General features: G+C 39.9%; 1 protein-coding gene across 1 annotated transcript in view; it reads right to left on the bottom strand.

Moving 5' to 3' along the window:
- Positions 1-18,251, bottom strand: part of LOC126262335 (dedicator of cytokinesis protein 9) — a 356,303-nt gene that overhangs the window by 216,580 nt on the left and 121,472 nt on the right. Inside the window, exon 15 of the mRNA XM_049958894.1 lies at positions 8,255-8,496. Within this exon, the coding sequence (XP_049814851.1) occupies positions 8,255-8,496 (242 nt within the window). The remainder of the gene's footprint in view (positions 1-8,254; positions 8,497-18,251) is intronic.

Below are 18,251 nucleotides of genomic sequence, written 5' to 3'. Positions count from 1 at the left end.
GGATATGGCTTATCTCTGCAGGTATGATGACCACAGGTAACTATTGAAGGCTTCTTGGTGTGAAATGAGTAGCAGCTGTTGAAGTGGAGATATTGCTGGTGGTTGGTAGGTTTGATATGAATGGAGGTACTGATGTAGTCAACATTGAGGAAGGTGACTTGTTGGATTAAGGAGGGCCAGTGAAGCAAAAGGGGGGAGATGATGTTGAGTTTTTGGAGGAATGAGGATAGTGTCCTCATCCTTGGTCCAGGTCATGAAGATGTCATCAATAAATTTGAACCAAGATTTTGAATGGTTAGGAAGGGCTCATCTAGAATTTAGATGGTCCATGAATAGGTTAGTATAGGTTTGTGCCATTTAGGTGCCTATGACAGTACCATAGACTTGTGATGCCTTCAAAGGAGTAGTAACTGTATTTGAAGATATATTTGGTCAGGGTGACCAGGAAGGAAGTTGTAGGTTTGGAGTAAATCAGGCACTCGAAGAAGTAATTTTCAATGGAGGCAAGGCCATGGGCATTGCGATATTAGTGTAGAGGGAGGTGGCACCAACAGTGATAAGAAGGCAACAGCTGTTACAGGGATAAGTGTGGAGAGTTGGTTGACAAAATGGTTAGTGTCTTATATAAGACACACAGTATTCTGCCGCCCGTTCAACTTGTGCTATATCCTTATCCCTCGTTACTTTGTCCCTGCTGCCAAGTCCTTGCTTCATGGCTCATATCCTTGCAACAGACCTAGATGCAAGACCTATCCCATACATCCTCTTACTACCACCTACTCCATTCCTGTCTCAGCATTTCCTACGCCATCAAATGCCACCTTTGGAAGCAGCCATGCAGGCTGCCAACTTAGCTGCAACCACTGTGTAGTATTCTACATGAACATGGACACTGACAAGCTGTCTGTCCACATGAATGCCCACTGTGAAACTGTGGCCAAGCTCTTTCCCCTTTCCCCCAGCATTCTCTCTCAATGCTACACCTAGTAGCATCCTGTCTCTACCAGCCCTCTGCACACTCCCAAAGGCACCTTTCCCTTCCTTCCCTCTTGCCCTGAAATCCCTCCTGTCCTTGCCCCATGCTTCTTCTATACTCCCACTATCCACCTTAGCTGAGATTGCTGTGCACCACAGTTGGGACTCAGCACCCATAGACAACAGTGGTTATGTGTATTTGAGTTGCGCATATGTGTGTTTCTAGATCTGGCAAATGACCTGGTCGGATAGCCTATGATATCTAACCTTTTAAATGCCCCTGTCTGCCACACAATGCATCCTCCATGTAGTGAGCAGCGATCTATCGTAACTCATATTTTTTTTATTCCATCCTGGATTTTCCATAATTTAATTACAGATATGTATATTAATTAATGTTTGGTACAATCTACATATTGCAGTTTAACACTGAGTTTAAACCAATAGAGAACCAGTCTGAATTTTAATAATGCCTTACCACTGCTTATTAAAAAGGGCAACCAAGAATATATACTGGATAATATATACTTCAATATAAAGACAAGTCGGTGTTTTACTATTGCTTCCAAAAATCTCAAAAAGTTATTACACCAAATTTTTACACATCACTCTAATAAATATTCAGAGGGATATAGACCGCGTATTTTTTAATACACATATATGCACATAATAAATAAATATACAGTAAAATCCCCTTTTTATGATTTTCAGTGGACGAACCCAAAAAAGTGTAAAATGCACGAAAGTGTAAAATACAGGAAAGTATAAGAAAAACAACAACTGAAAATGAATAAATTACTCTTATTCTCATTACCTTTATATCGTTCAAAATATGAAATTACAGCAATTTAAGTCTACCCTCTTTAAAAAATATCTGAAATAACTAACTGTTTTTGTTTCTTTCTAACAGCAATCAGCTCTACTTATCTGTCCACAGCACACAAAGCATCAAATGCATTATCACCACCTGATCCTCTACCAATGCACTGCCTCAAAATGTTAATAGTTTCCATAGCTTATCTTCTGCTTGGCACAACTGGTTCTTGATCATCATCTTCATGATCCTCTTCACCAATCTCCACTCTCTTTTCTTCTTCAAAATGTTTGATAATAATGTTATCTACTGTTGACACACAGACATATTTTTAAAACATAGACGACATACCTGTCACAGAAAAATCAATAAGTAACACACATCTTCTTCCAGTGGTTCCTGTGTGTTCCCTGTGAACTTCTACATCTACATCTACATCTACATCTATACTCCGCGAGCCACCTTACGGTGTGTGGCGGAGGGTACTTATTGTACCACTATCTGATCCCCCCTTCCCTGTTCCATTCACGAATTGTGCGTGGGAAGAACGACTGCTTGTAAGTCTCCGTATTTGCTCTAATTTCTCGGATCTTTTCGTTGTGATCATTACGCGAGATATATGTGGGCGGTAGTAATATGTTGCCCATCTCTTCCCGGAATGTGCTCTCTCATAATTTCGATAATAAACCTCTCCGTATTGCGTAACGCCTTTCTTGAAGTGTCCGCCACTGGAGCTTGTTCAGCATCTCCGTAACGCTCTCGCGCTGACTAAATGTCCCCATGATGAATCGCGCTGCTTTTCGCTGGATCATGTCTATCTCTTCTATTAATCCAACCTGGTAAGGGTCCCATACTGATGAGCAATACTCAAGAATCGGACGAACAAGCGTTTTGTAAGCTACTTCTTTCGTCGATGAGTCACATTTTCTTAGAATTCTTCCTATGAATCTCAACCTGGCGCCTGCTTTTCCCACTATTTGTTTTATGTGATCATTCCACTTCAGATCGCTCCGGATAGTAACTCCTAAGTATTTTACGGTCGTTACCGCTTCCAATGATTTACCACCTATGGCATAATCGTACTGGAATGGATTTCTGCCCCTATGTATGCGCATTATATTACATGTGTTCTTTCTTCTAGGAAATCCTGAATCCAATCACAAACCTGGTCCGATATTCCGTAAGCTCGTATTTTTTTCACTAAACGTAAGAGCGGAACCGTATCAAATGCCTTCCTGAAGTCCAGGAATATGGCATCAATCTGCTCGCCAGTGTCTACGGCACTGTGAACTTCTTGGACAAATAGGGCGAGCTGAGTTTCACATGATCTCTGTTTGCGGAATCCATGTTGGTTATGATGAAGGAGATTTGTATTATCTAAGAACGTCATAATACGAGAACATAAAACATGTTCCATTATTCTACAACAGATTGACGTAAGCGAAATAGGCCTATAATTATTCGCATCTGATTTATGACCCTTCTTGAAAATGGGAACGACCTGCGCTTTCTTCCAGTCGCTAGGTACTTTACGTTCTTCCAGAGATCTACGATAAATTGCTGATAGAAAGGGGGCAAGTTCTTTAGCATAGTCACTGTAGAATCTTACGGGTATCTCGTCTGGTCCGGATGCTTTTCCGCTACTAAGTGATAGCAGTTGTTTTTCAATTCCGATATCGTTTATTTCAATATTTTCCATTTTGGCGTCCGTGCGACGGCTGAAGTCAGGGACCGTGTTACGATTTTCCGCAGTGAAACAGTTTCGGAACACTGAATTCAGTATTTCTGCCTTTCTTCGGTCGTCCTCTGTTTCGGTGCCATCGTGGTCAACGAGTGACTGAATAGGGGATTTAGATCCGCTTACCGATTTTACATATGACCAAAACTTTTTAGGGTTCTTGTTTAGATTGTTTGCCAATGTTTTATGTTCGAATTCGTTGAATGCTTCTCTCATTGCTCTCTTTACGCTCTTTTTCGCTTCGTTCAGATTTTCCTTATCAGCTATGATTCAACTACTCTTAAACCTATGATGAAGCTTTCTTTGTTTCCGTAGTACCTTTCGTACATGATTGTTATACCACGGTGGATCTTTCCCCTCGCTTTGGACCTTAGTCGGTACGAACTTATCTAAGGCGTACTGGACGATGTTTCTGAATTTTTTCCATTTTTGTTCCACATCCTCTTCCTCAGAAATGAACGTTTGATGGTGGTCACTCAGATATTCTGCGATTTGTGCCCTATCACTCTTGTTAAGCAAATATATTTTCCTTCCTTTCTTGGCATTTCTTATTACACTTGTAGTCATTGATGCAACCACTGACTTATGATCACTGATACCCTCTTCTACATTCACGGAGTCGAAAAGTTCCGGTCTATTTGTTGCTATGAGGTCTAAAACGTTAGCTTCACGAGTTGGTTCTCTAACTATCTGCTCGAAGTAATTCTCGGACAAGGCAGTCAGGATAATGTCACAAGAGTCTCTGTCCCTGGCTCCAGTTCTGATTGTGTGACTATCCCATTCTATACCTGGTAGATTGAAGTCTCCCCCTATTACAATAGTATGATCACGAAACTTCTTCACGACATTCTGCATGTTCTCTCTGAGGCGCTCAACTACTACGGTTGCTGATGCAGGTGGTCTATAGAAGCATCCGACTATCATATCTGACCCACCTTTGATACTTAACTTAACCCAGATTATTTCACATTCGCATTCGCTAATAACTTCACTGGATATTATTGAATTCTTTACTGCTATAAATACTCCTCCACCATTGGCGTTTATCCTATCCTTGTGGTATATATTCCATTCTGTGTGTAGGATTTCGTTACTGTTCACTTCCGGTTTTAACCAACTTTCCGTTCCTAATACTATATGCGCACTATTTCCTTCAATAAGCGATACTAATTCAGGAACCTTGCCCTGGATACTCCTGCAGTTTACCAATATTACGTTAACTTTTCCTGTTTTTGGTCTCTGAGGACGGACGTTCTTTATCAACGATGCTGATGTTCTCTCTGGTAAGCCGTCAGGTATTTTATCGTTTCGCCCAAGGGGGGGTCCCTCTAACCTAAAAAACCCCCGTGTGCACGCCACACGTACTCTGCTACCCTAGTAGCTGCTTCCGGTGTGTAGTGCACGCCTGGCCTGTCTAGGGGGGGCCTACAGTTCTCCACCCAATAACGGAGGTCGATGAATTTGCAACCATTATAGTCGCAGAGTCGTCTGAGCCTCTGGTTTAGACCCTCCACACGGCTCCAAACCAGAGGACCGCGATCGACTCTGGGCACTATGCTGCAGATATTAAGCTCAGCTTGCACTCCGCGTGCGATGCTGGTTGTCTTCACCAAATCAGCCAGCCGCCGGAAGGAACCAAGGATGGCCTCAGAACCCAAGCGGCAGGCGTCATTCGTTCCGACATGTGCTACTATCTGCAGCCGGTCACACCCAGTGCGTTCAATAGCTGCCGGAAGGGCCTCCTCCACATTACGGACGAGACCCCCCGGCAAGCACACCGAGTGCACACTGGCATTCTTCCCCGACCTACCCGCTATTTTCCTGAGGGGCTCCATAACCCGCCTAACGTTGGAGCTCCCTATAACTAATAGGCCCGCCCTCTGTGACTGTCGGGACCTTGCCGGAGAATCGGCCACTGCCCAACAGGCGAGGCATCCTGTGGTGGCTCGGAAACGATGTCATCACCACTAGGAAGCACCCCGTACCTGTTGGAAAGGGGTAAGGCAGCTGCCACGCGGCCAGATCCCACCTTCGCCTTTCGGCCAGGCACACGCGAGCCCACCACTGTCCGCCATTCACCCTGGAGTGATGGCTGACCGGTAAGATGCTCACTGCCGGAAGACGCAGCGACATCAGGGGTTCCATGTGATTCCAAGGCCACCGAAGTAGGCATAGGTCTCACCACAGTTGCCTCAACGCCACTACGAGCCGACGCCTGCGCCTCGAGCTCGATGAGCGTAACAGACAAAGCCTCCACCTGCCCCCGAAGAGTGGCCAATTCTCCTTGCGTCCGCTCACAACAACCACAGTCCCTACACATGATTATGTTTACCCTACTCTATACGGTGACAAATTCCCAAGATAATCTTCTGATGAGCTACTCTGATAATCAAGAAACACTCACTGAAATACGAGACGCAAAAACTACGCTAGGTTTTCCCAGAAAAACTATTTAAAAGCTAAGCGCAGCAAATAAGTACAAAATAAATTTCTCTCCTAACGATCAAGAACTGTTAGTTTCTATGCAGAGCAGATAAACACAAATAGAATCCCTTCCTTAGTGGAAGGTCGTAAACAAAATGCAAAATAAATGCTTTATACAAACAGTACTCGCTGCTGCTGGTGCTCTCGCTCTGGCTGTCACAAGACAACTGCTGATTCAAGTGACTAGTGGCTAACGGCCGCGAAACAAACAAAAGACGGTTTTAGTGCGCTTTCTGTTCTAAACGATCAAGAAAACACTAAGAAATCTAACACGAAAACTACGTAAAGTTTTATCAAGAACTGTTAGTTACTATGCAGAGCAGATAAACACTAATAGAATCCCTTCCTTAGTGGAAGGTCGTAAACAAAATGCAAAATAAACGCTTTATACAAACAGTACTCGCTGCTGCTGGTGCTCTCGCTCTGGCTGTCACAAGACAACTTAAATACTGCTTTCATGAAACAGTTAGAAATAGTGAAAGGAGTCACACCCATCTATGCTTTGGCTACATAATGCACAGCATCCAAAAGTTATACGATCATAGATTTTGGGTCCATGCCATTATCGTGCATAAACATAGCCTTCTGGACTAACATTTTTCTATATTTCCACTTAAATGAATGGATGATTCCCAGATCTAACAGCTGAATCTCACCCATACAACTGGGAGGCAGGAACACTACCTCAATGTTTCTGGGCTGCAGAATGTCAGGGTGTGTTGAACACTTGTCAAGCAGCAGCATTATTTTCCTATTTTTTGCCCCCATTTTAGCATCCAGTACATGCATGGTGGATGTGAAGATGGAAATGGTTATCCACGCAATTCTCAGGGTGTTGCCATCAAGTAGAATTCCAAATACTCTCATGCTAACAAACCACTCTGCACCAAGTGAGTTTATCCAAACGATCATACACTAATGGCTGAATGTATTTCTGTTTTTTTTTTGCCATGGAACAAGACTATCTCAAATTGGTTGTGATGTTGGGCTGATTTATCACAAACGTGTTCAGTGTGGAAGCTGAAAGTCCTTCACTAATTGAACTCAAGATCCAGCATTTGAATCTACACATTGTAGAATCCTCATTTTTTTTCCTCCACAAATACATTTCCTATCTTTTCTTATCATTTCACTCGTACTCATTGATTCAAGCCCGTACAGCATATTACTTGGGTGTGGGTGTGCTTATTATTACCAATACAGTATCATTTTTTTAGTTCATTGTAAGAATTACAGCTCGCTTATTGCGTTCAAACAAACAGTCATTATATGGAAAAGGCTGGTTATAAATTTAACAAATACTGTTAGTGAAATTTAATCTAATGGCGCATTTTGTTTCAGAATTCTTCATTAAAATATGCAGTAACTATTTTTTATTTTTTAACAACAAAAAGACTTCTTACTTAGTTCTTTTCGTGACATGCTGACATGATTGGATCTTCTTCTGTTGACTGTCTTTTGTTTTCAACTGTGGCAAATTAAACTGTCCAATGATAATGACTCATAAAGTAGCAACTTTCATTATGTTACAACAGATGTAATTTAATTTCACACTCATTTATACAAGTAAACACCACTTTTGAAGAGGACTACCTCTATAATGGGCTATCAAGAATCATCGTTACTTCCACATGAAATATATACTAATCAGTACCAGGCGCGCAATCTTAGTTTGGTACAACCACATGTCAGACAGAGATTCCTATTCAATGCGCTATGTAACATGATGACGATTTCTGCCTTCTTTCTCACCCAGGATGTCCCAGAGCCGAGTGACATCCTTATTGGCATCAAGCTGTAGATTTTGTGCCTATTGTTCTCTATTTACAAAGACTGCAAGCTTTAGTGTTTTAACCACTATCGTGTTACAAGTTTTATTTACCATGATTTTATAATAGGTATCAATAATAAGTCTCACATTAGAATATAGATATTATTTTAATGTGGATTCACAAAAAAGCTTTTGCTCCCATGTTTTATTTACACCGTTGTACATGATCAGAATGAAGAGGGAAACCCATGTGTGCAAATCCATACCAGCATTCCATTCAACAAAAATTTTAATTAAGATTGTGTGCAAGGTTACTGACATGTGTTCATCCCTCAGATCATCTGTGAATGGAATGGGTTGGTGGGGTTTCATATGACAATATCTTCATAAAAAACCATGTGATGCTACTAAAAATAGGATTACAGTAAATTCAAAAAGGCACATTAAAATTAACACTCAATGACAGCATTACCTTCCTCTATGGAGTAAAGGAGTCCAAGAATATCCCACACAAGTCTCAACTAAGCTGTCCTTCTTCTTTGATGAATCGCAAGATATGTGCAAAAATGTAAAGAGTAGATGGTGTTTGGAGTGTAGTTGTATTGGCAGTCTCATTTTCACTTCTTCATACCAAGATGGAGAAGTGTTGTGGTGAAGGACAGCACATGAAGCTTGCTGCACAAACACTGAACCTCCTGGTCTCCCATATATGCACTGCAAGAGGCAAAAGTCAACAGAAACATGTTATCGTATACCTGATCGCCCACTTATTTAGCTGCAAGTAAAGAAGCAAGTAAATCTTTATCTCTCTATCTATGTCATGCCAATGTTTACATGCTTTTCATATCACACACACACACACACACACACACACACACACACACACACACACACACACACACACACGGGTATGATGGGTAGTCATATGGTTGTAATTATTAACTCAAAAAAAAATAAAGTTACATATTTAATTTTTTGTTTGTTTGCATGTACATGATTGTAGTCCACACACACATATTGAAATCCCTAAAGCATTTTTTTAATGTGATAATTAAAACTTTATGACTACCCCTTGCACATAATATGTATTGTCAGTCAAAACTCTTCACATTAAAACTTTAGAAATTCACAATTTATAAATAACCGAGTTTTCTAATTTAGAGACATTTATCACTGATTTTAATTTCACAGAAAAAAATGCTTGCCTAACATGCAGCATCAGTAGCAGATTATCAGCCATGAATGAAAGTTGACAAAAAACTTAATTTAAGGAACTAGAGGTTTCTCCATCCAACATATGGGAGAGAAGGTTGGTGCAAATGAGCTAATCAGAGATTAATCAAGAAAATTGGCCAGGACCTCACATCAAAAACACAGATAGGATGAGGAAAAGACCAACAGGCAAGATCTGAATACCTGAAAAGATTTGAATACCTCACTCCCCTTCTGTAGCCCTGCTATGCACCCCAGTTGAGATTGCTACTCATCTAAATCAGGCCTCACACCCCTGTGATGACAGAGGGTATGTCTGTGTGAGCTGTGTTGTTGTGAATGAGCGTGTCTTATTACATCTGACAAAGGACACAGTCCAATAGCTTTCCAAAGGGCTACTTTTAAATGTGTCTGTCCACTGCGTGCTCAAAGCTGCCTCTATTTGGTGGGTAAAAATCTATCCTAAATGAAAAGAAGAGACTGATGGAGAGCTGAAAAGGCAGACAGAAGAGATGATAACAATATCCACAGTGGTACTCAAAACAAACAGATCAGAATAGGAAATAGAAACCAACAGCTGTGGCAGCAGAAAAGAGGAAATAATGTTGTTATTGCTGTACATGTGCTCAGGGAACGTGACAGAACAGTCACTGGCTTCTGCAATAGATTAATACAAGTACATGGTCAGTTACCAGCCATTTGACATCTGTTGTTGTGTAACATCCTCCTCTAGACTTTTCCGTGCATTATAGTCTTCAATTATATGCATTCATGTTACTCCTGCATCCTTTTTAATCATCCACATTACACTTGGTCACTGTCTTGGTGTTTTCATATCTTTTAGAATCCATCAAAGAGCTTCCTTGGTCCAACTAACATCCAAATCACCTCATTTAATGTTCTGTCCACACCCATTTTTTTTATCCTACTCATAATTTGTGTGTTGCAATCTAGTTTATTCCCTGATCCATTTATTTGTATTCCTGTCTGTCATAGTAATTCATAAGACACATCTATTCATTGCTCACTGGACACCCCTCAGTTTCATGTGTCACTGTTATAAACCTAAACTGTGAATAGAAACTAATTGAAAGCTTTTGTTCTCTACATAATGCAATCTTCATTTAGAAAATTATATACATTTTAATAAAAGGACTCCAAGCCACTTCTCTTCTGTTAATTTCTCTTCTATCCACAGAATCATTGTCTTCAACTGCTCTAAATGCTGAAATCTCAACTGCTGTAATTCTATGTCACAGTAAAAAACCAACAAAATAATACTTTACTGAAAAGGCTACATAAGGGTAGATGTATAAATAGACGTAAAAAAAAGAAAACTGAAAGAATTATGCAGTGAGAGGGGTTAAATATAAGTATGTAAAAGCTGGGAATATGGGCCAAAATTTAATAGGGGGTTGATATAGCACTTGTGATAATCAAAAATAAAGAACATGTCCCCAATTACACTATGGGCTGCCCTTCCATCTGCAAACTGGATACTCTTTGATATATGGAATAATGACAATCATATACCACAAGTGCCAAACAGTATTGGTTATTCTTGCTTGAGGAGGAATCCATGCACTGGAGGGCAACAACCAGTCTTGAGGGGATTTAGTAGCACTTCATTTTGTTTTGAAGCTGGGAAAGAGATTCACCACAGTCGGGTTGCTGGCTGCATAATACTTGCTGGCCTCACTGATCATTCTACATCTGCATACCTACATCTATATGGCAACTTTGCAATTCACACTTGAGTGCTTGCCAGAGAGTTCACAGGACCATTTTCACAGAACCAGTCTCAAACTATTTCTCAACTGCTCCACTTTCAACTAGCACACGGGAAAAATGAACATCTAAATCTTTCTGTGCAAGCTCCAATTTCTCTTATTTTATTACAATGGTCTTTCCTCTCTATGTAGGTGGGAGTCCACAAAATATTTTAGCATTTGGAGGAAAAAGTTATCAACTTTCTGACAAAAATAGTTGGTCTGAAAACAAAGCAACAAAATGTACATTTGTTTTAAAAACGGCAAAGAGCTGGAGCAATCAGATGCCTAGAATTGGAGCAATCAAAAACCCACAAAAATTAATAATGTTTCAATTTTTTCCCATCATTTCAATTAATTTTCCACAATGCTGGTAGGGAAACTTTAAACTGTGACAAAGTAGGTTCTGCACATCACTGTTTCACTGCTAAATCATCCATTTCACTGCCTTGAATTTCCAGATGAACTAGTACTGAACCGAATCCTATCTCTTTTACAAACAGCACGATGAAAAGAGAATGCCCTAGATCACTTGAAGAGCATTCAGGGAGTCAGAGCAATTAGAAAATTTCATATTTTAAATCATAAGTATTACGTTCTCCAGATGGTTCGTACTTCCACGTCATATTATACCGAACTTGTTTGGCATTTGTAGCTTAAGGACATGATCTGAAGTTCCAAAACTAAATTCTCTGGGAAAAAAAGAATGGGTCAAGAAAAACAAGAGAAGTTTCTAATTAACATAAGTGAAAAAATAATTGGGAGAGGGAAGGTTGGAAGAGAAGATAATAGCAAATAGAAAATAGATAGATGCAGGCAGGTGGTTAGAACCAATCAAATGCATCACACTGAGTTTCCAAAGCCAAATTCAGAGGTACTGGTGCTTTAAAGAAAAATTTAGCTACCTGCATAATAAAGCCTACTATATGCAACTATATGCAACAGTCTGTTCCACAAGATGGTATTTTTTGTTACCCATGAAGGCTTCCATAACCAACACAGAAAGCTGAATGGCAGTTGTCTATTAGCTAGCATTCAACATGAGTCCAGTGTGTGATGAAGATATTGCAAAAGTTGAGAAATACTGAAAAAGTACTCCGCATGATCAGGGAGCAATATTGGGTGGAAAATCATTTCAGAAAATGATAGGCCTGGCAAGGGAACAGACTGAACCACTCGAAGCCAGTATATCACCGTGTGATAAGTGGTACAATCCTTTGTCACCTCATCTGAAGAGTCAGTAACAGTGGTGCAGACAATGATCATACTGAAAATCTGCTAATGAGCCTGGCTGATGGGGGCATAAATACAAAAACTGGAGACAGTGGACAGCTGGATGTGTATTTGCATAGTGGACATGATTAAAATATTTGTCAACATCATTGGGAAGAAGAGTATTACATACAACAAATGGCAAAAACAAGGAAAGATCATGATTTAAAAAGAAAAAAAAACACCCTTGTGTTCTATTACACATGGAATACACATTTGGCTATGAGATGGACAGGGGAGAAATTGGCTGTATTTGCTACAAATGAACTATCCTGGCACATGTCTTAAATAACTAAGGGAATCGACAAAACCTAAATGTATAGTCCAAACAGTGATTCACACTCTGCTTCTGCCGAATGTGAATCCAATGTCTTTAACCATTGCATTACCTTGCTCAGTAGTAAATGACTTCTGTTAAATTTTGATGAAAGTTCCCTAAAATGCTTTTCTCCTGTGGAAGGTTTGATATTGCAAACATCTCTTTGAAGTCCTTCAATGCTTAAGTTTTGGTTAATAGCCACCAACTTTACAGTACCCAATACACTCAGGAAAAGTCAGTGCAACTACAGAATGTTCCAGAGGTTGAATGTTAAAACATTTTTCATGTCCATGTCTAATCACTTCTTATAAGAATGACTCAATGAGGTTCAAAATACTTCACATTCAATGAAATCGTAAGTATCCCCGTTCTCTGCAATATATATTTTGCTATCACACTACATGATGATGGCAGGGGCATGTATGTGATGTTCATAGTTTCAATTGGTAATACTGACAAGGTCTTAATCAATATCTTTGTATGCCAAACTTATACTCTCCAGCATCTACATCCACAAATCACTGTGACACTAATTACCCACAAACCACTGTGACGCTAATTACCATACAAGTAAAACCTGAATCTCTTCTGCTGCAATCAAATGTTTTGATTAGATCATTTTATAGCCCTTTTGAGACAAGAATATGAATATTGTCTAGTGACAAACTGAAAAGTGCTAGGAAGCTCAGAGAAACGAAACTCTTCCTCAATGATGATTTCAAAATGTAGCCTCTGGTAATCCTAGAATAATATGACAAAGGATTGTGAGTGAAAATTTGGAGGTGATGTGCAATAATTATGCGAAAGTCATGGCAACAAATAAAAAATAATGCAGTTTTTACAGCCTTAGAAAAGACAGATTTATCAAAAACGTGCAGTAACGCAAAATTAAACAAATGGTATATTATTATAACACACCGTCAAAATAAAACAGTGTATTATGAAAGACAAAAGAAGTTATAAAAATTTCTCAGTTATAAAAATTTCTCAATATAAGCTAATGAAAGGAATTTGAACTCAGAGAATCTTAAAATATGTTATGAAATACTAAACGCCTTATGCATATGACCAGTTTTGTTTAATTACATATTAGAGAACTGCCGGATATAAAAATTATTCTTTTTAAGTGTGAAAACACATAAACTATGTGCTGGAACACTTTATTTAATTATGAACTGATTTTCGGCTTACAAATCCATCATCAGGTGGGCAGGATTATTAGTTTGTAGCAAGTAAATATTTGTACAATACATCACTTACTGCTTTTCATGTTTAAATATTAAATTATTCTATCACAAAGTGATAGAAGAAAAGTAAACATAAAGTTTATGTTTGAAGTGTGGGTCACATTTTTCTGCTCCTGAAGTATGTAAAGGAGAATACAATAATTCTCTCGCATCAGGTTTTGTAAATGAAGATTTTCTGCAGATGAGAAATGTGTGCCAGACTGGGATTCAGACCTGGAACTTAGCCTTTCACAGGCATGTACTTGCTGACAGAACTAGCCATCATGCACAATCTCCCCTCACAGTTCTACTTTTGCCAGATCTTTCACCTCTATTCAAAACTTCACAAAAGTTGTCTGCATATCTTGCTGCACTATCTCCCCTGGAAGAAAGGATATTTAGGAGAAACAGTTTGGTCAATGTTCCTTCAGGAACAGATACTATCTTCATGTATAGTTAAAATATGGCTACCCGGCCATTGTCCTTCTTGTGCGAACGCACACGCTATGCCCCAACTCGTACGGGACTTGGTAGATTAATCTGCCACGAGTAATGAATGTGATGGGCAAACATCTATTAGGCGCACTACAAATGTAGTGGTGTGGACTTGTTTGGAATGTGGGTCTCACGGGGAGCATGCAAGGGATAAGTCCCTGCAAGCGCACTATCCTCTGTGCTGTCGGTGGCTCAGATGGACAGAGGGTCTGCCATGTAAGCAGGAGATCCCGGGTTCGAGTCCCGGTCGGGGCACACATTTTCAACATGTCCCCAATGATGTATCTCAACGCCTGTTTGCAGCTAGGGTGTTGATTTAATTATCATTTCATTCTAGAGAAGCTGCACAGTCATCAATGGTATCTGTTCTTTCGGAAACAGATACTATCTTCATACATGGTCAAAATGTCTCTAACCAGTACATGCTCTCGGAAGCCACAGCTTTCAGCAAAACCCAAAAAAGTAGATCACTGCACTCCTAGACCTCTTCAAAGAACTTGGAGCTTAGGGAAGGGTGATGTGAGGGTCACTCAGAATCTACACGATGAAGGATCCACCAATTCCGAGGAGAAAGAGCAGCTCTCCTTTCACCATTAGGGAACAGTCTACAAATAAATCAGGGGGACAACTATAGAAGTCAGGGTGGTCCTGTCTTTTGTCAGCATATTCATAGGACACATGAAAGAAGTATTCATTCCCACATGCTATGTACTCTTGGTACCAATTCATCTGGCCAACATCAAACAAATTAACAATTACAGTAAAGTATCTGTCATGAATATGATCTCAATCCTACCACACAGGTATACACGGTAAATTTATCTGCTCCAATGCCAACTCCCTAAGGGTATTCTGCCAAGGATCTTCTTTGTCATGAAAAGCTCTGAAATAGATTTTCTCCCATTAAGTATCCCCTCCAACTGGCCTACACAGTCATCCTCCTAACATTCACAAGATCCTTGTATAACCATATGATATTTGCAGACCTACATACCTATTCCAAGAATCCTCTCTTGACAAATTATTCTACTGATCCATATGGACCATAGGAGAGGGTCCGGAACATCTGGTCGAGCCCAAGATGTAGAATGTCACAGGAACTGTGACAGTTTCCTGTCATCAGTTTCCTCCCTGTGCAACAACTGTCCTAAGCACTGCATGTCATAGATGAAAGGCTGCCAAATGAGCTCAACCTCTAGTAACTCGTACTTTCCAGATGCAGACAGGTTTGTGATAAAGTCACTAACCTCACTGGCAGACTGGCTATCCAGTACTGCCATCTCATGTGCATACTAGGTGAAGTCTTGTGTTATCCCAGCAATGACGAAATGGCTTTTGACATGTGTGAACCACAGTAACACACAATCTGTCCAAAGAGCTAGTGCATTAAATGCCATTTCGGTCACTTGTGCTGCTGGCACAGTCCCAGGAGGCGGCAGCAGGTAATAAGATTTGTCAGACTTGCATCTGCAAGTACAGGCAGAATCATGCCTCTGGTGCAGGTAGAGCTGGTGGTGGTCACTGACGTGGGGCGATGCCGGGATGCCCTAACACTCGCTTGCAGATACGTGATATGACATCCCTCTGCTTCCAGTCAGGTACACAGCTACTCCTGGTGTCACTATTGCAGTGTGGTCATGCTTCCCACATACTGCCACTGCTGATAGCACAGCAGCAGCTGCCGCCGTTGAATCTCTTGTTGCTGATGCCATTACTGTTGCTGTAGTTGTTCAATTTTGTTGTTGTTGTTGTTGTTGTTGTTGTAAATACTCCATGGTACTTTTATTAGGGTCTGGACTTTGTAGGTACTATTAAGTGTACACTGCATCTAAATATACAACTTGTTATTGGCCTGTACAACAATAAAATAAGTAACTCTGATCACATAAATTACTCCAATCCTTGCACTGCGTGAGGTAGCAATGTACTGTCTGCTGAATAATGTGGTCTTTCCAGCATTGATCGTTCGCAACATTGCCAACGGAGAGGTGCGGAGTGATTTGTCAGCTGAGGTCGCAACACATTATTTATCAGCTAATATTTATTCAGTGCACAGCTTACTGTACAGAGATGACCACCATCACATTGGCAGAACATTTGAAAGGACAGAGACGAACTGTCCTACCTTGTGGATGTCAAATATCTAGTTATTGAACATGTGCTATTATCATACTATCATACACTATGCACCATGGACCATGGTATAGCACTTATATAAACTGGGTGGTAATGAGTGGGTCACTGGCTCTGTTCTCATCTCGTACAATTATTTATCAATTAACATTTTCTGATTTCTGAAACTTAATTATTTGTAGGATTTTGCAAATGCTGGAAGATTTCTGCATATGTCTAAACAGGAGCACTCTCTGCTGAGGTAGGATCTTCAGCACCACTTGTACTTTTGAGCATGCTTTCAGTCTGAAGTGTTAGGTTTTGTTGATGATCCTACTCATGTAACTGGTACTTGAATCTAAATTCCATATGACATAGTTCGGTGGAGACACTGAGTATCTCAGATGTCGACGTCACATGGTTTCAATAAGATTCTACAAAAACAATTGTCATCATGGGCAGAAACCCAAACATGAACAGTACATTCCTCCTACAGTCCACATTTTCAAGATATGAATGGATACAAAAGCACTTTTGAGCCAGATGAACATAAAGGATCCAGCAGTGTCTTTCAGGATACATTAGCCAGGATCCAACAAAAAGGCTACAGGGATTTGACCGTGTTGCTAAACACAACCAGTAGGATGACATGATACTTGCTAAAATCTACTTTTACTTGGATAGTATAGCCCAGCCATGGTTTGAAAGAAATGAGGAAACGTTCAAGAGCTAGGCAAATTTTAAGACAGAAATAATGGAAACATTTGGCAATAACTAGCAGAAGGTAACTGAAAATGAGTCAGATCCCAGGGGGAGACAACACTGTCACCTATACTGAAAGGTTCACCACTGTGTCACACAGAAAATCCAAATATGACAGTAGCTGACAAAGATTTACACCTAATGGAGTGTGTGCTGGAGGCCAAGTGCTGCTTTTGCGATGTGTCATGTATTACCATAACAAAAGACTTCTTCAAAAGGCATCACCAAATCAACATAATGCAATAGAAAAGAGTGCACAAAAGACATATGACAGAATTATGAAATGTGGTACCAATGTCAGTCAAAGATGACCAGGACCTCACACTCCTAATATGGAAAACAGTAAGGGAAGAAATAGTAAGATTTATGACATCTGATAAGGGGAGTTTGAATGCCCTATCCCGACAATATTAAATATAATGACTTGGCTTCCCTGTATTTAAGGAACAACTGTAACCATTGACATGAAACTTTTACAGATCATTAAACTGTATGGTCTGAGTCTACTGAACTACAATAATTGCATTTCTGCCACTGCTTTCGGAAATACAATTTTTTAACTACACGGTTAAAATTTTGTGTACTTTTTTTTGTACATCTTCCTAAATAATTTTAATTATACATAACATTATGTTTTTCTTTTAGTTCAGTAGACTCAGGATCTGTATGTTATTACTTCCTGAAAACTTGAATACTATACTCAAAGTGGTTTCTGAGATTTAGGGACAAATGCAACAGAAAATGTAAATGAAAAAATCGGAACGGCTTCTGAAGTTTCAAAAGACTGTAACTCAATATATGCTTCATTTTTTTTATTTTTAGTCACGCAGAAGCACCCTGCACCATACTGTATATCATCCTCTTGATCTTTTTCCACGTGTTTTCATCTTTTCTTCTTTCTGGACTCCTTAGTGGCCAACTGTGCTCCATACTCTGCTTTATCAATGCGAACCTTGTCCATCTGTTCAAGTTCTCTGATGCAGTTTGCTCCAGGATTAATTCCCATATGCTGTAGCACTTTCACCCTACCAATGTTGCCATCATTAAAAGCAATAACAGCATTACTGCCCCCCCCCACACACACACACTTTAGTGTTTCATTAAAAAAAAAGAAAAAGTTTTTTGGTAAGCGAGTCCATATACGATTATTGAACGACTCATTGGGATTTTGAGTCTGACCATGCAGACACTTCTTCATTAATTCAGGATTTGCCAGATCTCTGTAAATAGGTTTCATGATATCCATTACTGCTGCTGGGATGGAATGTTTATGGCTGTATGAACTGTCTGAGTAATGGGCTT

The sequence above is a fragment of the Schistocerca nitens genome, chromosome 6 (genome assembly GCF_023898315.1).
Source record: "Schistocerca nitens isolate TAMUIC-IGC-003100 chromosome 6, iqSchNite1.1, whole genome shotgun sequence".
Taxonomy (NCBI): domain Eukaryota; kingdom Metazoa; phylum Arthropoda; class Insecta; order Orthoptera; family Acrididae; genus Schistocerca; species Schistocerca nitens.
The sequence above is the reverse complement of the archived record's forward strand: the minus strand, read 5'-3'. Positions and strand labels throughout refer to the sequence as shown.